Source organism: Dictyostelium discoideum, assembly GCF_000004695.1.
Source record: "Dictyostelium discoideum AX4 chromosome 2 chromosome, whole genome shotgun sequence".
NCBI classification, from domain to species: Eukaryota; Evosea; class Eumycetozoa; order Dictyosteliales; family Dictyosteliaceae; genus Dictyostelium; species Dictyostelium discoideum.
In genome coordinates, this window is record NC_007088.5 from 6,671,078 (window position 1) to 6,696,901 (window position 25,824).

A 25,824-nucleotide genomic window follows, 5' to 3' on the forward strand; every position below is an offset into this window, starting at 1 on the left:
TATATAAAAACAAAAACCTTTGCTTTTTTTTTTTTTTTTTTTTTAATTAGAATTTAAATTTTTAATTTCTTCTTTTTCTTTTATTTAAAATATAATTTTCTTGTAATAATTGGGACTGAGAAGGATAAAATTGTTGTTTAATATATTTTGAAGTAAAAGTTGGAATTAAAGAAATGAAAATCATAATTATTACCATTAGATAGAATTGAAGTAATGATAATGAAAAATTAAATACTTGATAAGATTGAGGCATTGAAGGTAACATAGAATTTGTAATTAAAGCTATAATTATATATAATAAAATACTACCCCAAATACCAATATGAACAATGAAATTCCAATATTTTATATCTAATGCTGCTTGAAGTAATATTGAAATCACAGAGAAAGAAGCACAATAAGAACCCATTATAGCAAGTCCACCAATTTTACCATACTGGTTTAATATATTATCATCTAAAAATAAAAGATATAAACCAAAATACATTACTACCGATTGATAAAGTCCACCTAATACTGATCTTGCAATTGTAAGATACTGGAATTGTTTACCATTTTGAACCTCTAAAAATAAATGTGGATTCTTTTCTAAAACTCTTTCATTTACATCTTTTTCAAAAAGTGCCATGAAATAAGGTGGAATTGCAGTGATTACAGTATTAAAAGATGTAATGATAGCATCATCGAATAAAGTTTGTGATGACCAACCACTATGAATTGAAAATAGAAATTGAATGAAAAAGAAGGTCATATTCTTATAAAATGAGTATCTAATACATGCAGCATTCCTAATCATTGAATAACGACCATGAATTGTAATTAATCTTGATAAATGTCTAAATCTTAATAAACTATAGTCAGATGCACGTGATGCTTGTGATCCTTCATTACCAAATATTCCAATTCCAATATTTGCTTCTTGAATCATTGAAACATCATTTGCACCATCACCAATTGATAAACAAACCTCTTTTGTATCCTTTTTAACCATCTTTACAATTAATGATTTTTGAATTGGTGTAACTCTACAACAAATTACTGAATGACATTTCTTTGCAATTGATAAAAATTTATTTTCAAATTCTAAAAATATAAATATTAATGATTCACCATCAATTACTAATGAATAATTATTATTATTATTATTTAAATTATTATTATTATTATTACTATTATTTAAATTATTATTATTATTATTTTCAATTTCATTTAAATTATTAATTATATTATTTAATTGTTGTTCACAATTATCACGTGAATTTGAATTAATAATAAATAATTGATTTGAATGAGAAAGTAATTTACAAGAATAACCAATATTAATTGCAGTTTCTTGTTTATCACCAGTTATAATCCAAACTTTAATATTTGAATTTAATAAAAATTCAATTGTTTCAGGTACACCATCTTGTAATTTATCTTCAATAGCAGTACAACCAATTAAAGTTAAATCATTTTCTAATTGGTTATTTAATTCTTCAATTTGCTCTTCCCTATTTTCAATTGAATTTAATATTGAATTATATTTTTCAAACCATTGATTAAATTGATCAATTTCAATTTCTTTCATTGCTAATATTAATGTTCTTAAACCTTCATTTGAAAATTCTTTAATATGTTGAGTTGTTTTTTCAATTATTAATTGATTATTATAATTTATTAAACCATTATTATTGATATTATTATTATTATTATTGATATTATTATCTTGTTTTAATCTTGACATCATTACAGAATCAGCACCTTTTGAATATAAATAAATTTTATTTGTTTCAATATCTTTTAAAACCACTGACATTCTTCTTCTTTCAGATGTGAAATCCATTGAAGTTAAGAGTTTAAAAGTTTTTTCTTTTTTTAAAATTTGGATTTTAATTTCACCATTATTTCTCTCTTTGAAAATGAATTGATTTAATTTTGAACAATTTAATAAAGAAATTTCATCGGGTGATGGTGATTGATAAATTGCAATTCCATCTTGATCTAATTCAGAAACAGCAGAATGACAAGTTGTCATATTAATTAAAAATTCTTTTACAAATTTTTGATCAATAGTTTCACCACCTTCAGATACAATCTCTTCTAATTCCATTGATGATGATTTGTTTTTAATTTCATTTAATAATTGTGATTCATTTGGTGATTGATAAATTTTACCACCAATTGAACATTTTTTAAAAATCATTTTATTCTCTGTTAATGTACCAGTTTTATCAGAGAATATATATTTAACCAATGCTAATTCATCATTTAAATTACTATTTTTTACAGTCATATATTTATGTACAATTTTATTTTCTCTACCACTACCACTACTGTCGTCGTCTTTAAGAATTTCTGATTTTAAATTATCTTTTGATATTGATTTTGAAATTGATGTTGATGATATTGATTTTGTAAATTGTTTTTGTTGTTGTTGTTGTTGTTGTAATTCTAAATCACCATTATTTTGATTTTGATTTTGATTTTGATTATTTTGATTTTGTTCATATTGTAATAGTTGCTTTCTATATTGTTTTTCTTTATAACTCATTAATAGATCGAATTGCATAAAACCACCTTGTGAAACTTTAACAATTTCCAATGTAATTAATAATGACATTGGTACTAAAAACGATAAGTATGCAAAATAAGCGAAAAATGTTTTAACAATTACTAATCCAATTGAGTCTGGTTCTTCATTTATCCAAAGATACCAACTTTTATTAGTTGTACGTTCTGTTACTAATGTTCCAACAATTGTTGATATTATTACTAATATCATTTTAAATATAAATATACCAATAACTGATTTACTAATCATTTTTTCAACTGTTGAATATTTTGATGGTGGACTCTTTTGATTTAAACTTAATTTTGTATCTCTACCACAATAAACTACAATACCATAAATAAATTCTGTATTTCTTAATGTTGATCCTCTTAATAATAATTGTTTTTCTGATAATGATATTGTTGTTATTTCTGTTGTTGTGGTGGTTTTTAAATTTTCTTCAATATTATCATTATTATTGTTTTCATTGTCATTTTCTAAATTTAATATACCTTTAAATTTATATAAATTATTATTTGGGAATTCACATTGAATATTACCTTTTAATTTTATAAATTGTTGTTGTTGTTCTTGTTGTGATTCATTTAAATTTAATGATATATTTTTAAATTTTGAATGTGTTTCATTACATGATTTAAAAATTTTTAAATTTGATTCACCATCGAGTTCACTAGTTTCTACAAAACATACACCATCGCCTAATGATGAAGAACTTAATAAAATTATATCTGCAGGAATCGATTGATTATTATCTATCTTTATAATATCACCAACTTTTATATTTTTACTTTTAATTAATTTAAATTTTGATGATTCTATATCATAATTTTCTTGTTGTTGTTTTTGTGGTAATGGTGTTGTTGATGATGATAGTGGTGGTTGTTGTTGTTGAGGTATTGGTTTTGGAAGTTGATATATTAAATATTCTTTATAATTTGATGATTTATCCGCTCTATATCTTTTAAAATCTTCGTACGCTTCTTTAATAGCTGTTAACCCAACAATCAAACCTAATGGTAATATAGTAGTTGATGGATCCAATGGACTAACTTCTGGAATTAATGTTATTACACTAACAATTACAAAATAAATCTTTTTTTTGAAAAAAAAAAAAAAAACAAGAGTTAATTAATAATTTTATTTTATTTTATTTTATTTTATTTTATTTTATTTTATTTTATTTTATTTTATTTTATTTTATTTTATTTTATTTTATTTATAATGTTATTTATTATATTAGTTTATATTACATTTGTATATTTTTTGAATTGTTCAAATAAATTTTTAAAAATAAAATTATATCTTGTATATTTTGTGGTTGAAATTTCATTATCAGAAAATAATGATTTTATTTTTTTTTCGTTGTTATTTGAAAAAAAAAAATTATTTTTAAAAGTATTAAAATAAATATTTGGATATGTCGTTCTCTTTTTTTTTAAATTTCTTTTTTTTTTATTAAATATTTTCATTATTTTTTATTTTTTATAAATATTTACATAAATTGGTTAATTGAATTAAAAAATAAAAAATAAAAAAAAATAAATACACTTTTGACAAAAAATTATTAACAAGCAGGAATGGAAAAAAAAAAAATTATTTTTTAAATTAAAAATATTATTATTATTAAAAAAAATCAAAAAAAAAAAAATTATTTAATAATAACACTATTAATAATAACACTAATAATAATAATGACAATTGTTTATTTTATAATAATTTTAATCTTATTTTAAAGTAAAATTTTTAAACGCAATGGAAAATAAAAATAATAAATAATAATTATAAAAAAAATAAAAAAACACAATTTTTGTGGTGATTTTTATTTGTTAATGAATTGTACAAATTAACTTATTTTTTTTTTTTTTTTTTCTTTTAAATTTTTTTTTTTTTCTTTTTTTTTTCTTCACATGTGTAAGGGTGGCGATAACCCCTTTGATATTTTTAATAATTTTTTTTTATTTTTATTTTTATTTTTTTTTTTTCTTAATAACAACATTAATTTAATGAAATGTCAAATGGCGATAAAAAAAAATTTTTTTTCATTTTATTTTTAATGTCATCTGATAGAACCATCATTCCGAATTTTTTTTTTAACATTAATTTTATGGCTATAAAAAAAAAATGAAAAAAAAAAAAAAATAAAAAAAAAATAAAAAAATATTTTTAACTTTTTATTTGAAAAAAGTTAAATGATGGTTTGGTTCCCAAACAGATGTATTAATTATGTAATGAAAACCTAAAATGCAGTTTGTCAGTTTTCCAATTACAAAAAAAAAAAAAAAAGGAAAAAAAAAAAAATAATTATGGAATTAATTGATTATATTTTGGCAAAAGATCTTGAAATTTCATTTATTTGGTTATTATATCTTTTTAATTATTATTATTGTTTTTTTTTTTTTTTTTTAATATTTTTTTTATATTTTATCTATCCAGTTTTTTTTATAAAAACGAAAAAAAAAAATTACTCATTAAAATATTTCAATATATAAAGTTTTTAAATAACTTAAAAAAAAAAAAAAAACAGATAATTGATCACTCTAATAATAAAAAATAACAAAGCTCCACTTTCCAAATTCTTTGAATAAATAAAGAAACACTTTTTTTTTTTTTTTTAAAGGGTTTTTTATTTATTTTTTAATTTTAAAATCATTACCAACCAATTCAATTTTCTCTTCATTTACTAATTTTGAAAGGAAAGCTTTTAATTCATGAATTGTACTTGTATAAAGTTCACTATTAAACATTGTTAACATTGAATGAATTCTTTCCAAAGGAAGGGTTTTGAAATTTATAAGCATACCAATAATAAAACTTTCAACGACTCTCATTTGTTCTTCTTTTTCTTTTGCAGATGTCGATTTTTCTTCTTCTTCTTCTTCAACTACAATATTATTATCATCATCATCATCATCACTACTACTTTCATCTTGATCATCATTTTCAATTTGTTGTTGTCTTTGTTTTTGTTCTTCTTTTTCTTTATTATTAATTTTATAAGTTTCATGAGAAGTTTCTTTAATAATTTGATTATTTAACCAAAATATTAATTTCTTTTTAACTAAATCTTTTGAAATTTCTAATTGTTTTGATAAATATTCTAAAGTAAGTTCTTTTTCATCATCATCATCGCCATCATCACTTTCAAATAACATAATTAAAGTTGCATGAATTGGTGAAACTTGAAATGATTGAATATTATTGCCAATTTCTAAATCTAAATCAACTAAACCTAAATGTTGTTTCCAAATTAATTGTCTTGGTGTTTTAATTCTTTCATATTCTTTACTATAAATTTGCATTTTCTTTTCAATTGATTTTGGATATTTAAATTCATCACCTTTTAAAGTTGGCCAAAATAACTGTGATAATATTAATGTTTCAAATTCTTTAAGTTCATTATTATTATTATTATTATTATTGTTATTGTTATTTACACCTTGACTATTTTTAATTTGTAAATTTAATCTTTTTGAATCAACCATATCTTTAATCATAATTTCACAATTAAATAAAACTGAATCACCAAATCTTAATTTTAATAATTCAATATTTTTAATTTCTTTATCTAAATCAAAATCTACAACCGATAATAATCTATCTGATAACATTGATCTATATTCATTTATAAATAAATCTATACCATCATAAATATTTACTAAATGACTAATTGTATCTTTTTTTTTTTTTTTTTTATTATTGTTATTGGCTTTAGCATTACCAATTGAAATAGTAGTACTACTACCATCAATTTTATTTGGAATCCAAAATTTAAAATCATCAATTGATGAAAAATTATCACCTTCGTCAACATATAAATCACAATTACCAAAAGCTAAAAGTGAATTATTTGAATCATCATCACCACCATTATCTTGTGGATCATAATTACAAAGTTCTTGATAGATTTCATTTGATTCTTCGGTGAAACTTGAAATGATACAACGAATTGTATCTTCACGTTGTGAAAGATATTCTCTAATTGGTTTTCCAACTTTTTCCATTACCATACCTGATGGATCAATAATATCCATAGCATGAATTGTAGAAATATATTGAGTAATAATATCACTTGTATTTGCACCTGGATGAAGTAATCTATTATGTAATACTCTCTTTAAATTGGTTATCATTGTTTTTTCAATTGGAATTTTTTGAAAACAAATTGATAAATCTTCTAATGATGGTAAACTATCAGGATATTGTACAATCATATCAAAAAGTTCTGAAATTCTTTGTTGTGAATAGTTTTCATAAATTGAAAATTCTAATCTTTTTTTCCATTGATTAAAAATTTTTAAACTATTTTCTTTATTTTCATCATCGTCATCGTCATCATTATCATCGTCATTGTTATTAATTATATCATTATAATTATTTATTTTTGTTGTTGTCGTTGATGATAATAAAATCATTGCTAACCATTTAAAAATTACTTGATCAGCCCATTCTAAAATTGATTTTAAAAAGCTTTTTTCAAAAACACCTTTGCATCTTGTTTCAATGTATTCAAAAACTTTTTTAAATAAAATTTGTGTGAAAATCTCTTCTGAAATAACTATAAAATTTAAATCTTGTAACTTTTTACATAAATCCATAAATGAATCCTCTTTAATATTAATATCAGTTATACTATCTTCAAATGACATTTCCATTATTATATAGGATTTTGATTCTTCTTCATTTTCTTCTTCTTCTTCTTCTTCTTCTTGTTGTTGATCATTAAATTCTAAATCCTTACTATTATTATTATTTTCTTCTTCATCTTTTAAAATTTGTTTTTTTGAATGATAGAATGATTTTGTAAATGATATAAAATCACGTTCAAAAAACATAAATAAAATTGTATTAAAATATTTGGTTTGTTGATTTGTTGTATGCATTATATTTGTAATTAATAAATCTTGTAATTTTTTAATTAAAAAATTAAAATTATATGATTCCCTTTTTAATAATAATAATAATAATAATAAAATTAATAAATTAGTTTAAATAAATGAATGATTTTTTTTTTTTTTTTTTTTTTTTAATCACTTCTATATTTACTTTTTAAATAATAATTCATAAAATAAAAATAAATTTGATTTAAAAAAAGAAAATACTTTATGTAATAAATTAATTGATAATGCAAATTGATGATTTATAAATTTTAATTGTCTTCCTGATGTTGTTGATGAATCTAATTCCGCTAAATTTACATTATTAAAAAATTTCCAAAATTCATTTGATAATGTACTTTTAAAATATTTTTTAATTGATTCTTTTTTTTTTTTTTTTTTTTTTTTTTTTGTAATTGATTGAATCAAAAATAGAATATTAATATTGTTGTGTTGTGATAAAAATAATAATTAATATATGCACACCAATTATCGAGATAACACATACCAAAATACCAATCTAAAACTAAGGATTCTAATTTATAAAGTTTAACAAAATTAAATAATTGTTTTAAATTATTATCAATATTGTTTGGTGATTTTTGTTTGAAATTTAAAATTTCATTTTGTGATGGAATTGAAAATATTGATACAATCTTTTCCCATACAAGTATTGATTCTGTTTGTTCTTTGTTTTGAAACATTTTGGTCAAATTTTAAAAAAAAAAAAAAAAAAAAAAAAAAAAAAAAAAGATTTTTCAATTTTTTTTTAAATTTTTTTTTTTTTTTTTTTTTTAATTTTAGCTTTTACAAAATGACAACGATTAGAAGATTTGTTTGTGATGATTTATTTAAATTTAATAATATAAATTTAGATTATCTAACAGAAACTGTAAGATTCTAATAAAATAATTTTTTAAAATCTTTTTGAATTTTTACTAATTTTCTTTTTTTTTTTTTTTAGTATTACTTACCATTTTATTTACAATATTTATCAAAATGGCCATCATTATTATCAATGGCTGAAGATGTAAATGGAAAACCAATGGGATATAGTAATATTATTATTATTTATATTAAAAATTTATAAATTATATATTTCAAAATTAAGTTACTAATTCTTTTAAATTTATTATTAAATTTGTTATTTTTAGTGATTGGTAAAGCAGAAGGTGAAGGTATTAATTGGCATGGACATGTTACAGCAGTTTCAGTCGCACCAGAATTTAGAAGAATAGGTTTAGCAGATAGATTAATGCATATTTTAGAAGAAGGATCAGAAAAGATTTATGATGGTTATTTTGTGGATTTATTCGTTAGAAAATCAAATACATTAGCAATTAATATGTATACTAAATTTGGTTATTCAGTTTATAGAACGGTAATAGGATATTATTCTGGTGATGAAGATGCACTAGATATGAGAAAAGCCTTACCTAGAGACGTGGAAAAGAAATCAATCATACCTCTCAAACATCCAGTTTATCCAACTGATGCTGATTTGTAATATCTATCAGTACTAGTATTTTTAATCGCTTTATTGTTTTTTTTATTTTGGAATTTTGAAGAGATTGATCACTCTAGTTATGATTAGTTATATATAAATAAAAAAAAATAAAATAAAAAAAAAGAAAAAAGAAAAAAAAAAAAACCTCATTTAAATTTATTTAGGGTTTTGTGTTTTTAAACACTTTTGTGGTGGTTTTTGTTGAGCTGGATGGACCACTTTCATTATTATTTCAAACTGGTTTACAATATAATGAATTACTTTGATAAGTTTTTATAATAATGATTAACAAGTAAACAATAATAATTAAAATAATAATTTATTTATTTAGTTTTATATATTTAAGAGTTTTAGTTCGAAAATAACTAAAACTCGAAAAATAAAAAAACTGAAAAAATGAAAAAATAAAATTAGTTTTAATTCACGCTTTAATTATGTGTTCCTTTGTTGACAATTAATTAATTAAAACAGAATTGAACCGGTAACCTATTTTTATTTTTCTAAAAAAAAGAATGCCCGAGCTCAGAATCGAACTGAGGACCCTCTGTTATCGCTTTAGCACATAGTACAAGACAGATATAATAACCACTATACGACACGGGCTTTCGATGAAAATTGTTTTAAAAAACCTCACTCACTTTCATTAAATATTATATATAATTTTTGTCACACTATTCAATTCTAATCTTTTTATTTAAAAACACTTTTTTTATAATAAATTTTATTTTTTATTTATATTTATTTATATTCATGTTTATAGCTTATTAATTTTTAACATACTAAAACAACCTTGAAATTAACCTAAAACTAACCCACTGAAAATAAAATAATATTTTCTTTTTATACTAATAAAATGACATTCTAAAAAATAGATTTAAATAATGCTTATTTTGAATATTTGAGACACATATGAATATTATACAGATTTTATAAAATGATTATTAGAAAATATATTTGACACACATTATTGATTATTTTACATTTTTTATAAAATTACATTTGTAATGAAAGCGAAAGAGGTTTCATTACAAATCAAATTTAAACTCCTAAAAAAGATAATTCAAAGAAACCAAATACTTTACAATTCAATCAAAAAAGGTAAAAAAAGGTTAAAATAAGAACGTATTTTTCAATTGAAAGTCAACCAACCTTAAACCAAATTTATTCTGAATTAAAACCTAAATTTTTAAATAATAGTTCCAAGTTGCCAGAATTAATATATAAAACATTATTGGGCCCATTGTTTTAAATAATTTCAAACTCAATAATGGAATTAACTTGGGCCATTGGAAAAATTTCTAAAACAGGATAAAATATTGGAAAAATAAAAATATAGATATATTAATTAATCATTTAATATATTATTTAATTAAATTGATACTAAAATAAATTTATCCAACTCTACTTTCAAAAATACAAGTTAGGTTTGGAAATAGTGTTTTAAAACATTTTGAAAATTTTTTTTTTAAATTTTTTTTAAAGTTTTTTTTTATTTAATTTTATTTTAATATTATTTATTATTTTTTTAAATATCAGATTTCCATGAACTGATTGAAACTGATCTTTGATACCAATTTTGTTTTGAAGTTGATTGATCATATGGTAAATCTATAGAGAATAATAATTCCGATCTAGTTTCATTGAGATAGACTGGTACAGATAGTTTTGAAGATGAATTGTTAAAGATTGGATCATCTTTATCTTTCCAAGTTAAAGTAGCGATTGAAATTGGAGTTGAGAGGATATCGGTTGGTGTGAGTTGATCATTGTTCCAAACAGCACCTTCTAAAGCCATACCTTTAACATTGAAACTAGCACCACCTTCTGAAGAGATTTTACCCAATGAGGAAGCGTGTAATCTAAGGTTTTCTAAGGACCAACCATTCAATTGAGAAGCGGATTGTCTAGTAGCGGTAATGTAAGCTTCTGGATTTAATAAACCACCCAACCAAACTTGAATGGAACTATAATCTGAACTTTCTGAAATCTCTGATAATTGTTGCATTCTCTTTGAGAAATCAGAGATCCAAACTGAAAGACTAATGGTTTCAGGTACTGAATACCATTTCCATTCTTTTGGAACGATACCTTTAGAGATTGAAGTGGTAAGTGAACGAAGATAATTGGTTGATTTAATATTACCAGAAATTAGTTCTAAAAGATTTGCGAGATCATTGGTAATCTTTTTAACTAATTTACCACCAGTTGAAATTTCTCTTTCAAAGCAACGGAATAATGGATCTTTAATATTTTGAGTGGTTCTCTTTAATTGTTTCAATGGTTTTGGTAAGAGTTTAGTCCATTCAGTGATGGTTGCTCTAAGTTTAGCTTTACCTTTATCTTCTGATGATGATGATGATGATTCTTTCTTTGAACTACCACTAACTTGATCATCTTCACCATCTTCTTCAGATGATTGCATTTTTTGGAGATCATTAATCATCTTTCTAGCTTTATTTGACAAGAGTAATGATTCAGCATTTTCAGGTAAACCTAACCAAATTGGAGTTGAAATCTCTGGTAAAGCTTCAATCCATTTCATAAAGTGAGCACGAGTTGTACCTTCTGGAACTGATAAACCAATGGATGGTACTAATGGGAAATCTGGATTGAATGCACTTGGAGTAAAAAGTTGTTCAAGGAATGAATAAAGTAAACGCATATCAAATTCATTATCAATTCTACCACCATAAATTGTACTACCTAAAATGGTACGAACAGCGATCCATGGAATCTTGTCTGGATCAATGTTACTTCTACCTTTACTATAGAGATCAACCCAATAATCGATTGAATCTAGGGCACCACGTAAATCGGCATCATTGAATTCAAAGAATTTAGTCCAACCCAATGGAATATAACGAAGTCTTTCTTGAATGATTGCATGGAACCAAGCTAAAAGGAAATAGATACGTGAACGTTCTGCTGGTTGTTTATCCATACGAGTTGCAGGAATACCAATAAAGGTATGTAAAAGATTAGCTTTAACACCTGGTGGATTTTCATAAGAGAATACATTTGACATACGAAGAAGATTTGCTGGAAGAGCTGGATGAATTTCAGAGGTCATAAATAATCTAAAGCTTGGATGTGGAGAGAGTGAATGAAGTTTCTTTTCCAATTGTACCAACCATTGTGGTGCCAAATGAATATTCTTTAATAATACCCAAGTACCAGATTTAGCGGCGGCATAAATTGATTTCTCGGCTAATTCAAAACCTTCAGGTGAACCAATAGCAAATGACTTATATTGTTTATGTAATTGTAATGCTAAATCATCGACTTTACTTGATGCATCATAACCTGGAACTGAACATAATAACAATGGTGATGAAGATTTAACCTCTTTCTCTACAATGTTTGCCATATCTAATTCTTGAGTATTTAAGAAATCTTCACCAAATACTGAACAAACAAAACTATGAGAATATTGTAAAACTCTATCACTATGGAAAGCTTTCATTAAAAGAATTTTTCTAAAGTTTGAAACAATGGTTGATTGTTGATTAGAAAGTTGAGCTTGAGCTACGATCCAAGATTCTGGAATGATTGGTTCACCAACTTGATCTTTACCAAAGAATTGTTTCCAATCGGAAGAGTTTTGTTGAATATGATCAACCAATTTAGAGAATGATGGAACTTGTTGTCTAAGACAAATTAACCATTTTTGTTGAGTAGTTGATAATAATGAATCCAATTGTGGAATGGTTTCTTTGATTGATGTTAAATTATCACCACCTTTCAAAAGGAAGTCCCATTCACTTTCTTCGATTTCATTGGATGTACCTTTAACTGAAATGATAGTTAATTGAAGTGCAAATGTTAATTTATCATCATTTAAGAGTGTACGAGTTACACGATTGAAAGTCATTGAGAAAATATCTTTTGATAAATAAACCAAACGTTCATTTGGATCTTTTTTATCGACTAAATTTGGATTATTATTAAGTAGATTATAAAAGATATCCAAGAAAGCACGTAAAGAGAATTGGTAGAGATGGAATTGAGAAAGTTCTTCCATTGCAAAGTAAACACGTGAACATGAGAGAGCCATTGGATTATAAAGAGCTGAAACTTCACTAATTTCTTGCATAACGGTCTCGGTTTCTTCAACTTTAAGTGCAATTTCAGTGGTTTCTTTCTTTAATGTTTCAAGGGTTGAAATGACAGAATCATCATCTAAAATGTTACCAGAGGCTTGGGAAAGAGCATTCAATAAAGATTTTTCGAGAATTCTTAATTTAACTTGGAATTCACCTTGAATCTTGAGGAGATCAGAACGTTTCTTATGAGTATCTGGTCTTTCAGTTTTAAGAGCTTCATGAAGACATTGACTTTGAAGTGAGGATGGAGTGACAGTGAAATTTACAAAGGTAACACGAGAACAAAGATCTGGAGTAAAGTGAGCGGTTGGGTCACGAGTGAACAAAAAGATCATAAAGGATGGAGAGAAATCGACATCTTGATCACCTAAACGAATGAGAATACGACCACCTTTCTTACGAATTTCTTTATTGAGTACTGGATTCAATACTGGATCAATGTTTTCAACATCTTGTACCAATAATGGACAACCAAATCTGAGAGCACTCTCTAAATTCTTCATAAATGATGAATCGAGGAAACTAGTTTTGGTAATCTTTTTGTCGGCATATTGATTCATAAGGAATTCCATGGCTTGACCAGATGGATCTATAACCAATGGATAACGATTGAAACGTTTAAGCATGATTGCATTTTCAATACATAATTCATCGGATGGTAAAGAATTTGCATGCCAGTTAAGACGTTCTTCTGGTTTGGAAAGGAAAGATGGTACTGATAGATCACTCTTGAATTTAATACCAACTGAATCTAAACGAATCATCCATTTTCTCATAAGGTCAGTACGGAAGTTTTGATCAAAGAAACCAATATATGCAAGGAAAGCAGATGCTAAAACAACATCACCAACAACAGTTGACATTTGAGTGTTAAAGTTTTCACTTTGTTGTTCCCATCTACCACGTTCAGAGTTAAGATTATCTAAAAGAGCAATTGAACGATCGACCTTATTCTTGACTTTACTTGATTCGGTTTTAATTTGTTCAGTTTCACGAATTAAAGTTGCATACTCTTCCTTATAGGTGGCAATAGATTTCTCCAAGGCAGTAATGGTGGCAACGATTTCATCTTGTTTCAATTTCAATTCATTTGCAGCGTTTTCTAATTGTTCAACCTCTTCACGTAATGGTTTAATACGATCTAAAATTTCAGAGTAATAAGTTTGAGCGGTTGCCCATTTAACCAATGGACCACAAGCTTTGGAGGCACGATTAACTGTTTCATAATCGAAACCTGGATCTTCTAAATAACCTTTGGTAATGGCTTCTCTGATTTTTGGTGTCATCATTTTCTTTGTATCATAATTAATAATCGAGGTAATGAAATTTGGTTCCATAATCTTCTTTCTAATATCTGCCCATTCTAATTTCTTACCACCCAACATTAAACAAACTGCTTCCATTGCCAATTTGACTGGAGTTGGTGGTTTTGGTAAAGATTTAATTTCATCCAAATGTTTCTTTTTAATGGTGGATACAGCTTCTTGAGCTTCGATAATGGCTGGTTCAGCTTTTTCTAAATCTGCATAAGCTTTAACTTTTTGAACGGCAATCTCTTTGTTTCTAACATCCAATTGAACTTGAAGTTCACGAGCATCCTTTTGTTTAATTTCAGCTGCTTGTTGATCTTGAACCATTTGTTTTAATTTTTGATTGGCTTGTTCATTCTTAACATCGAGTTCACGATTCTTTTGAGCTAAACTAACTTGAAGATCTTTAACTTGAGCCTCAGTATCACGTAATTTCTTAAGACCAATATTGAGATGAAGTTGTTCCTCTTCTAATTGATCACGTTTCTCATTGATTAATAATACCACTTGATTAATGAAATCCAAATAATGACGTGGAGTTACATAATTTTGACGACCTTGACGTTTAAGTAAACGAATATTGGCTTCACCAATGGTTTGATGAATATAAACCAATGAACTTACGACTGCATCACGATGTGATGGTGGGATGGCCATTAAATTATTACCCATTATCTCTGCTTCTTGAATGAAAACTGGTGGAGCAATGTATTGTGGATTTTCAAGATCGAGATTTCTAGTGAATTCAGAACCAACTTGGAATAAAGCTTCTGGTGACCATTCACCAAACCAATCCAAAACACAACGATTGAAAAGTGCAGGAGAGGTAGCTGAACGATTGTGGAAATCTGGACTTGCTGGATTCATTGTGAAAACTACATGAAGATTACGACGAACTTGACTTGTAAAGTATTTGTAAAGTTCTTCTTCAGAATCTAAAATGAGACCATTTCTTTGGGCGGTTTCTTTACAAGCATGCATGAGTGCAGTGAATTCTTCACCTTCGAAAAGACCTGGAACTTCACCACCTGCCAATAGAGTATTCATACGTTCAAGGAAAGATGATTCTAAAACATTGGATTCATCGAAAATGAAACAAATCTTCTCTTCTTTACAACCTGCACGTTTTAATAACATACGAAGATCATCATCGAAATCAGAGGATTTATAATTGTTGTTAACTTTGATTGTATAGATTGATAAACCATTCATCCAAGCGACAAAACGTGATAAAACTGATTTACCACCACCAGATACACCAATTAAAAGTGCATGACCTTGTGGTTGACGGAAAACACGATCAATTCTAAGAATATGATCCAATACTTCATTGAATAATACCAATGGAACATCCAACTCTTCTTCATAGAATACCTTTAATCTTGCTTTGACATATTCACGAAGATCTGAACGATTAACTGGTTGATAATCTTTGGTTAACCAATTACTATAGAGGATTGGACGTTTCAAAGCATCTAAATTAACAGATGGGAAATGTTTAAGAGCTACTTCATCAATCTTTTTATCGGTCCATTCTTTTTCTTCAGTTTCAACGAGACGATCTTGGAATAATCTAAGAGCTTCATGGGCCCATAAACGTACTAAACCTTCCAATGTACAACCATCCATAGTTTGAATTGCCTCTAAGAGAGCACGATCCCAACGAGAGAGTTCACGTGGTGAATAAATGTAATGAGCTTGAATATCAGGAGTGAAACGTTTTTGAGATTCACTATAGAATTCAACCATTGCATCGGTTAAATTATCAGCGAATGAACGAAGATTTGGTAAAAGTTTCATTAAGGCTCTATTAAAAGTACCATAGATTTGAGTGAGAGATGAAGTTGATGGGAAATCTACCAATAAGATTGGAGCATGTCTAAGGAAACGATGAGTTAATTGAACACGACCAGCATCAGTTGGTGGATTACATGCACCAACGAATTGAATCTTATCCAATTTAATCCAAGTATGATCGGATGTTCTCCAGAAACCACCTTTTTCAACCATTTGACGAATGAATGTAATAACACGTTGAGTGCCATATTTATCAGTGGATGGAAGATTGATTTCATCACAAAATACTACTAACCATTTACCTAATTGAGTTGGACGAAGTACAGTTTCACCACTTGGTGTACGTTTATATTCACAATGATGATCGAATGTCTTGAGTAAAAGTTCTGGTGTTGTTGCTGAACTGAAATTCAATGAAACCACCTCAAAGTCTGGGAAAGCACGAAGTGTACTTGTGAGTGTCATGGTTTTACCAGAACCTGGTGGACCACAAAGAATCAATGGACGATGTTCAGATAACCAAGCATGTAATACATCAACATGACGAGTTGTATCAACGGTTGGAATGACAACATCTGGTGAGGCAACTTTATGAGTTTCAACTTCAACTGATGGTACTTTATTCTTCCATAAACTCCAATTGGCATCATCAATTGATACGGAATAATCTAACAATGGAATAGTATTGGCTGGAACTGGAGTAATTGCAATGGTTTGAATGAATTTAGAGAAGTTCTCTCTTTCAACTAAACCCATACTACCACCTAAACCCCACATTAATGAATAAAGTAAACGATTGGTAATATAATTACTTTGATTTTCTGGTGACATTGGGAAATCTGAATGTAATTGATTATATTCAATAACATTGACAATTGATCTATTCATTAAGGAGAAGAAAGAATTTAATACTCTAAGACGAGTGAAATCCATAATATGTGGTCTTTGACCAGCATCTTCTAAAACTTTATGAACCAAACCACCTGGTTCAAAATATTGTGAAATAATTGCTGCACATTCTTTTTGAACTTTTAATCCAGCTGGTATCATTGAAGTTGTTGAAGTGGTTGAACGTGATGATGATGATGTAGTTGGTGGTGAAGTTAAAATTGGTGAAGTAATAGTTGTTTGTTGTTGTTGTTGTAATTGAGCATTTTCATTTCTTTTTTGTTGTTCTTTTTCTTGTGGATCAAATGGTTCATTTGAAAGAGTATCTAAATAATTTTGGAAAATCATTTGAGTTGTTAAAATCTCTTCACTAAACCAAACCATACCACAACGTGAAATGGTAGCGAGTGTTGCATATTTAAGATCTTGTACTTCAAACATAACTCTAACATTATTTGGAAGTGCTAAACGTTCACCATTTGGAAGTGTTAATAATTTATTATCATCCAAGAGAGAGTTCAAATTTTCTACCCATTCTGGATCAACATCACCATCGAAAATGATCCAATGACGTTTAGTGGATTCACCACGAACATTATCAATGATACGACGAAGGGTTGCAGTGAATAAACCATCGGTCCATTCACGAGTTGTTAAATCCAATGAACCAAATAATTGATCTTTGGTGATAGCTTTTGGATCCATAACATGAGCTTCGGATTTAATGTTATCAACTTGTTCGATGGCTTCTAAATAAACCTCCCAACTTGTAGTTTTACCACCACCAGATGGACCAACCATCATAACACCATGATTGATATTGAGAATTTGATGTAATTGAAGGATCTTTTCAACCCATTCTTGTTTGGTAACCAAATGTCTTTGTTTGGCAATTTCTTGAATCTTTTTACGTAATTGATCCATTTGAATTGGTTGTAATTGTGAACCTGGGAAAACATCCAATAACAATGATTGAATCAATGGAATATCGTCAGCAACCAATTTTGGAATCATGGTATCATTGATAGAGTTTAATAACACACCAATTTCATATTGACAATAGATTTGATCAGCTTTAGTTTTTGATTCAGCATCAGTGATTGGTGGTAATTGTGGTGGTTGACATTTTCTCTTGATACCACCTGCACTAACTAAAACACTCTTGAGAGCACGTAAACCAAAATCATAATGAGATTGAGCTGACAATTGTTCTTGACAAAGTTTAAAGAGTGGAACGATTTTACCGGCTAAAACTTCTGCAGTTTTAAAGCCTTGACTGTATAACATAACTTGAGCAATCATTTCACGATCTGGTTTAATCATGGCCATTGAACGGAAAAGTTTCTTTAAATTATCTGGTAAATTGGAACGACCTGCATAACCTGGATTCATTGTTACAAAAATACCCATATCTTGGTGGAGTGAAATATTTTTACCACCTAAAAGTTCAACCTCTTTGGAATTCTCTTTGAGAGCGACTTGAATGGTTTGAATTTGTTGAGAGACAGCAGAGAGAATTCTTTCCTCCAAACGATTGAACTCATCGAAACAACCCCAAGCACCACATTGACAAAGACCAACGAAAATACGAGACATAGCTTGAAGATCAAAACCTTCATCACAACAGAAAACCAATACGAAACGACCCAATTGACTACCCAATGCTTTAACGGTTTCAGTTTTACCAGTACCTGCTGGACCAAATGGATTACCACCCATTCTACTCTCCAATGCTTGAGTTAGTGTAAGATAACAACGATCAGTTAATGGAGTTTGAACCAAACGTTCACCAATACCTAAATATTCGAAACCATAATAAAAAGTAGCATTTGCCATATGGATGACCAATTTATGAAGAACATTCTCTTGAGTAGCATCATAATAGTAACGCATATGATAGAGCCAATCAAAATCTTTATTACCAGTAAGGTTTTTACATTTTTGTAATTGTCTGACCACATCACGTTGATGAACCAACTCTGTAATTAAATGTTCGAATTTCTTTCTCTTTTGAGCGGATAAATCTTGTAAAACACTATCGGCCAAATTATTTAAAATCATTTGAGTGGTTTGTTCAATGGATTGTAATTGTTCTTGAATCTTTGATTGTTGTAATGTACCACCACCTAAAGCTTGATCGACTTGAGTGGACCAAACAATTTGACTTGTAAGAAGGACCAATTGAGTTGGATAATTATCAACCCATTCAGAGTATTTAGAATGATCATTAACATCGACTTGATTGAAATGTTGTAATGATTCACTTAATAAAGTTGCCAAAGTTGATTTCATTTCAGATTCAACCATTGTTAACCATTCATGAATCTTTGGACCATTAGCGATGGAAATTGGTTTCTTAAAGGTAACGGTTTCACCTTCAGCAGAGGACATACCAATAATGGTGGTTTTTTCATCATCCAAAGTTAAATTAGCCAAACCAGCAAACATCTTTCTGAAATGCTTTTGAATCTTAATGATATCTTTACTATTACCAATGATTTCCAAAAGATCTTCATCACCTACGAAATAGAAACGAGCAAATGCAGATCTTTGTCTCTCCAAATATTCACCCAATGCTTTTTGAACTTTACCCAAGAGATCGGATAAACGTTCCATAGTTTGTTGAATTCTTTCAATGGCCAATACTTCCAAAATCAATGGTGCACCACTAACCTTTTTAAGGATTGCAATGAATTCAGAGTTGATACTCTTGAAACGAGTTGATTCAGCTGGTAACAATTGATTGATATCACCACTACCACTGAAAATACCTTCTAAATAGACCCAACGTCTTTGAACATCGATCCAAACATCCAATAATGATCTAACCTTATTTAATCTATCATCCCAATGATTTGCTTCCTCTTCGAAAACCTTATAGTATGGTGACATTTTCATAGCGGAAATTGAATTCAAATGTTCTGCCAATTTGTTGAATAAATCATCCCAACCACGTACCAATTTACATTTACGTTGATAGTTAACGAGATCCAATTCGAGAGTTGTCCAAAATTCTCTAACACCTTTAAGGAATTCCTCTAAAGCAATTTCACCTTGAGCTGCAGTGATAACCTCACGATAGATATTTTCATTTCTTGCTAAATCTGAATCCCAAATGGAACCCAATGTTAACTCTGTAATGATCCAATTGGTATTTAAACGTTTCTTTAAAATTTTCCAATGACGATCTTTGATGGCTTCAGAGTGAAGATCGGTGATGATTGCATTACCTTTGAGATAGATTTTAATTAAGTTTTGAGCATGATCAAAGGCAGAGTATTGACGAATACGATTTGGTAAATTTTTCAATTTTTGTAAAGTATCTTCCAATGATTTTCTAACTTTTCTTGGAATGATAGCAGACCAAGCAGTCTCTTTAAGACTATCGATTTCTTGCCATGTATTTGAAAGTTCGACCCAAACTGCTTTCAAATCTTGAATCTCCTCTTCGACTGGTACCAAACGATCTTGATCTGATGATGATGAACCAGTGGTATCGGTGAGATCCAAAGCTTGTTTGGCTTTTGATAAACGATCACTTTCCTCACGAAGACGAATAAGACGACCTTCGAAAATCTTCAAAGTTTCAAGAGCGGTTGAATGTTTAATTGAGCCTTGTAATGGTTTATTGGCGGTCCATTCATCAATGAAATCTTTGATACGATCATTGATTGATTTTGATTCTTGAAGGATTTTAGCTTGTAATTGTGGAATGGCCTCGCTGATTGTGGCATTCTTACGATTGAGGATCTCATTGAAAGCACTCCATTCACCTTCTACTCTTTCACAATCTAACCAATCGTTTGGGAAACTAAATCTTTGACGTTGTAATAAATCTTGACCAGTACGATAATAACGTAAATCTGCCTCCCAAGATGAGAGTTTCTTTTTCATATCTTGAATTTGAATGATAAAATGAACGGCCTCTTCAGTGGAAACGGTTTCAACTGATAATTTCTCCAACTCTTGACGAGATGATGAAATGGTCTCATAGAATTGATTCATTTTCTCTGCTAATTTAGAACCGAAATGACCAAGAATATCCTTATGCCAATAGTCATATTTATTATTAACTGATGCTTGAACTTGAGTATAATCAATAGTTAATGGTCCAAATTGTTTCTCTGTTGATGAATTATCAAAGGTTGATCTTGATTTTTTAATTTGATTCAAAAGTAATTGCCATTTATTAAGATCATCACCTAATTTACTATAGACAAATGATGAATCCATATCCCAAAGTGATTGATATTGTAACCAAATTGAAACATATTGTTGAACTTGTTCCAATTTATTAGTGATTGCACTATAGGCACTCTCCAATGAACCTTGTGGTAATTTTGGTAACATATCTCTAAAGGTTGATTGTTTCTTTGAATCTACACCACCACGATGAACCATTGCTGATTCATCATAACGACTTGATTGAATACGTGGTAAATCACAACAAATATTTAACCAACTATGTAATTGATCAATCCAATTAACACGTGCAACTTCTAATGGTGGTGATAATGATAAAATTTGATTTCTAATTACAATTTCATGAATAGTTTTTTCTAATTTTGGTTTGATTGAAATTGTTTGTTGTTGTTGTTGAGATTGTTGTGGTTGAGTTAAATCTGATGAATTTTCTTCATCAGATTTATTTCTAATTGAATAATTCATTCTATTTAATTTGCCACCTTTATTTGAAGATCCAGAAGTGGATTGAGAATCTTTTTGATCTTCTTTACCTTCAATTAATTGAACCCAAGAATTGATTGCATCAATTAATCTTTCAATTAACATTGATTCAACTTGAGCATCCAATTGAGTTACCCATTGAGGTAAATTTGAATAATTTGCCAAATTCAATTCATCTACAACCTTTTGAATGTTTGCAATGATTTCATTGAATGATTCAGATTTGAATGGACATGATTTTAATCCATCCAATTGTTTCTTGATTTCAGAGTATTTAACGATTAAATCATCAACTTTATCACGGAAATTATTGATTGAGGTTGAAAGTTTTCTAACGTATGGATCAACTTTTGGAATGGTTTCCCATTTCAAACGGAAACCTTCAGTGATGTTAGCTTGAACGTCACGTTTATAACTTGCGACCAATGTTGAAAATTCAGGAGTGACTTTACCAGAGGTTTGAGCATAAGTTCTTAAGGTTTCTTTTAAGGAGACTGCAAATGGATAAACTTGTTTAGCACCTTGACTAATGAATGAGATTTTCAATGGTACACGGAAACCTAACCATTGTAAATTTCTAACTTCTTTAAATAACATAATGATATGACTATCGAAATTGATATCCAATGCCAATTTGTTACCACGTTTAACGATTGTTAAAATTCTACCAGAGATATCAAATGAACGTTTCTCTGTTTCATCGGCCCATTTTGAAAAGATATGGTCAGTGTTTAATTTATGTCTAAATTGATCGGATTCTGATTTTAATTTTTGACCTTCAGCATCACTCTCCCAACTATCACCTAAAACATTGGCAACTCTTTTCATGTAGGTATCCAATTGTCTTTCGATTTGTCTTGCCCAAATGATAGCACCACTAACTGGTGGAAGATCACGTAATTGACTCATATAGTATGCTTCAGAATTATTATATTGCATTTTGAATTTATCATGTAATACTCTAATGTCTTCTTTAACTCTTTCAATCAATTGTGATTCATATTCGTGAGTTGCACCTCTAATCTTTGGTCTCTTTAAAAGATCTTTAAACTTTTGATAAACTCTAAACATTTCATTTGCATTCTTTGCTGTTGCTAAACGATCACGTAATTTGACGGTGATATAAGTTTCAACACGATCAGTACGAGAATTGTAACGTTTTACAACTGCATCCCAAATCTCTTCACCTTCTTTTGATAATTGAAGTACATCAATCTCTTTAAATTCTAAATAAGCTTGATTAATCTCTTCAATTGCATTAATTTCTTGTTTTTGTGGTGAAGTTGGATTTGAAGTATTTGTTTGAACAACACCACCACCCAATTGACTACCTGGTAAAACATTTGAAACTACATTCTTTAAATCTTCATGTTGTTTTCTAAATTTACCAATTTTAATAATTACCAATTGAATACGATTATCAATGTTAACAATGAGTGGAATACGTTCATTACCTCTCTTTTTAGCTAAATCACGAAGAATATCACGAAAAGCTCCAAATTGATCATCCCATAAAGTGAATAATGCTCTAACGGATCTATTTAAATGTTCAAAATCATTGTAATCGATATTCATTAAATTCTTTTGACGAAGGATTTGATAGACTTTATTACACATATCTCTACCAATGGCCTCAAGGAATGAAAGATAACGTGGAATTGGATAGTATGGATTCTTTGTTTTCTTTAAATGAGAAAAGATTGCCGCTACACTTGAAGAGATTGAATCCAAATCGGTTGCAGTTAACAATGGAGTGATTGGGAAATCTTTAAAGAGTGTTTTATAACTTTGTACTTTATCCATGGCTTTTCTGACACCAATGGTATCGGTTTCAAATGGAGCACTTGCAATGAAACGTTTAGCTTGTCTTAAGGTGGCCAAAGTAACTTCAACCTCTGGTGATTTCAATTGTTGATCAATATTTTGAAGTGAAGTTTCCAATTCAATCCAAAAGTTAATCTCTTGACTGGTGGATACATCTGATGGTAAATTCTCGATCAAATTATGTTTGGTAACATTTTGAATGTTTTTAGCCCAAGTGGTTGTACCAGCTTGAAGTAAATTCAAAAATTCAGGTGATGATGCTTTGTCACCTAAATCATCTGGTTTAATGGTACGACCAGTGGTTTCTTTTAATCTCTTTGAGATTGATTTAATCTCTGGATTGATTGCTAATGTTACCTCTGGTATTTGAACTTGTTGTTTACAATTGTATAAAGAGATCTCTAATTCTGCTATCTTTTGATTGACTGCACCAATACTTTGTTTCATCTCCTTATCCAAATTTTGACTTGTAATTGATTTATCTGCACTACCACCACTTGGTGTAGTTGCATCATCTTTTGATGCTGATAAAATATATGATCTAACAAATGGTGCAACTGAATTATGAATATAATTATGTAATGTATCCATTGGTGATCCATCTCCTAAATTTAAAACTTGAAGTTGTGATGCAATCGATTTATTTGAACTATATTCAACAATACTCTCTGGTATTCTCTTTACAATTGCTAATGTTGATTTATTTTCACCTCCAAATTTAACTTCAATTTCAAAATTAAATGATTCTAAAATAATTTTTTTTTTTTAGTTAATATATATATATTTTTTTTTTTTTTTTTTTATTATTATTTTTTTGTTTTTTTTTTTTTTTTTTTTTTTTCATACCTTTTGATTGTTGTTGTGATGAAGTTAAAGTATTATCATCAGATGATGATGATGATGAAGTTGTTGTTGATGTTTGATTTGAACTATTTATAGTTGGATTTGTTTTTTGAATAAGTAATACAGGTATTTTAGAATCAGAGATGAATTTTTTTAATTTATTCATATTCTCTGGTGGAATTTGATTTGAAAGATTATTTTGAAATACAGATTGGTCACCATCTAATAAGGTTGGACAAATTTTACATAAATATTTTACTGTTTCTTCTAAAGTTTGTTCACTAATTACTGAAGTTGTTGGTGTTACAACTGGTGGTGTATTTGTACCACTAGTTGGTGAATCAACATTTATTTGTTGATCCTCCATTTTTTTAATAAATTATTAAAAAAAAAAAAAAATATATAAAATAAAATTTAAAGTATGTATGTATGTATATATATTTTTTTTTTTTATTATTTTGTTTTTTTATTATTTTTATTATTATTGAAAAAAAAAAAAAAAAAAAAAAAGAGAAAAATTGATGAAAGACGAAACTTTTCAAACTATTATTTTTTTTTTTTAGTTTTTTAAATTAAGTGGTGATCAATGAAAAAAAAAAAAAAAAATATTATTGAAAAAAAAAAAATAAAAAAAAATTAAAGAAAAAAAAAAAAAAAAAAAAAAAAAAAAAAAAATTTAAAAAAATAAAATAATTTATTTGATGGCAAAAAATATTTTTTTTGAAAAGATATTTTTAATTAAACTATATATATTTGAATATTATTTATTTTAATATCGAGAGTAATCATTTGGCATTTTAACTCTATGTGGTAATTATTTTTTTTATTTTTTTATTTTTTTATTTTTTTTTTTGAGGTACCTATCAAAAAGAACTAAGAGAAGATGAAGCCCATTCTAATAAAAACAAAATTATTGAAAATTAGTCCGAAAATTGAAGATATTTCACTTTTTTGAAATTGTATTAAAACTAATCATTTTAATGGACATCAGCAGTTCTAATACAATCTCCCAACAGTGAAATTTCTTCAATTTGAAAACTTATTTTCAATAATTTGCTTCTACTGAAATGAGCATCATCTTCTCTTAATTCATCTCGATAGGGCTTTTTAATGTGTACGACAAGACCATGTCACTAATTCCACCACAATAAGCACTATCAGCTTAAACTTTTTCGTATAGTTTCAATTTGCTAACAAACCAGAGTAACGAATAATGTGGAATCTTGAACACTTCCTTTATAAAATTAAATTTAATAAAACTATTATTTGCATTACTGATTTTTTTTTTTTTTTTAAATGATGAATAACTTAAAAAAAAAAAAAAAAAAAAAAAAAAAAAAAAAAAAATTAAAATTGGTAAAGATTATTAAATTTTATAGAAAAATTAATTTTTTAATATTTACCCCCCTTCCCATTTCCCACTAATAAATTTTTATAA

General features: G+C 27.6%; 4 protein-coding genes and 1 non-coding gene across 5 annotated transcripts; 1 reads left to right on the top strand and 4 right to left on the bottom strand.

Moving 5' to 3' along the window:
• Nucleotides 1-61: 61 nt before the first annotated feature.
• On the bottom strand, nucleotides 62-4,023 carry DDB_G0276375 (transmembrane protein; the record flags this gene model as incomplete). Its single annotated transcript, XM_638090.1, has 2 exons — nucleotides 62-3,646; nucleotides 3,805-4,023. The coding sequence occupies 2 exons, from the start codon at nucleotides 4,021-4,023 to the stop codon at nucleotides 62-64; spliced, it is 3,804 nt and encodes a 1,267-aa protein (XP_643182.1).
• A 1,158-nt stretch (nucleotides 4,024-5,181) lies between these two features.
• On the bottom strand, nucleotides 5,182-8,132 carry anapc2 (anaphase promoting complex subunit 2; the record flags this gene model as incomplete). Its single annotated transcript, XM_638091.1, has 3 exons — nucleotides 5,182-7,495; nucleotides 7,598-7,811; nucleotides 7,937-8,132. 3 exons carry the CDS (start codon nucleotides 8,130-8,132, stop codon nucleotides 5,182-5,184), a joined length of 2,724 nt encoding a protein of 907 aa, XP_643183.1.
• A 110-nt stretch (nucleotides 8,133-8,242) lies between these two features.
• Nucleotides 8,243-8,935, top strand: nat5 (N-acetyltransferase, catalytic subunit; the record flags this gene model as incomplete). Its single annotated transcript, XM_638092.2, has 3 exons — nucleotides 8,243-8,320; nucleotides 8,393-8,483; nucleotides 8,583-8,935. The coding sequence occupies 3 exons, from the start codon at nucleotides 8,243-8,245 to the stop codon at nucleotides 8,933-8,935; spliced, it is 522 nt and encodes a 173-aa protein (XP_643184.2).
• Nucleotides 8,936-9,448: 513 nt separating this feature from the next.
• On the bottom strand, nucleotides 9,449-9,538 carry tRNA-Thr-UGU-2. The gene has a single exon. It is a non-coding gene; the product is annotated as a tRNA-Thr (tRNA).
• A 922-nt stretch (nucleotides 9,539-10,460) lies between these two features.
• On the bottom strand, nucleotides 10,461-24,753 carry dhcA (cytoplasmic dynein heavy chain; the record flags this gene model as incomplete). The annotated part of the gene is made up of 2 exons (XM_638093.1): nucleotides 10,461-24,289; nucleotides 24,390-24,753. The coding sequence occupies 2 exons, from the start codon at nucleotides 24,751-24,753 to the stop codon at nucleotides 10,461-10,463; spliced, it is 14,193 nt and encodes a 4,730-aa protein (XP_643185.1).
• Nucleotides 24,754-25,824: the final 1,071 nt, after the last annotated feature.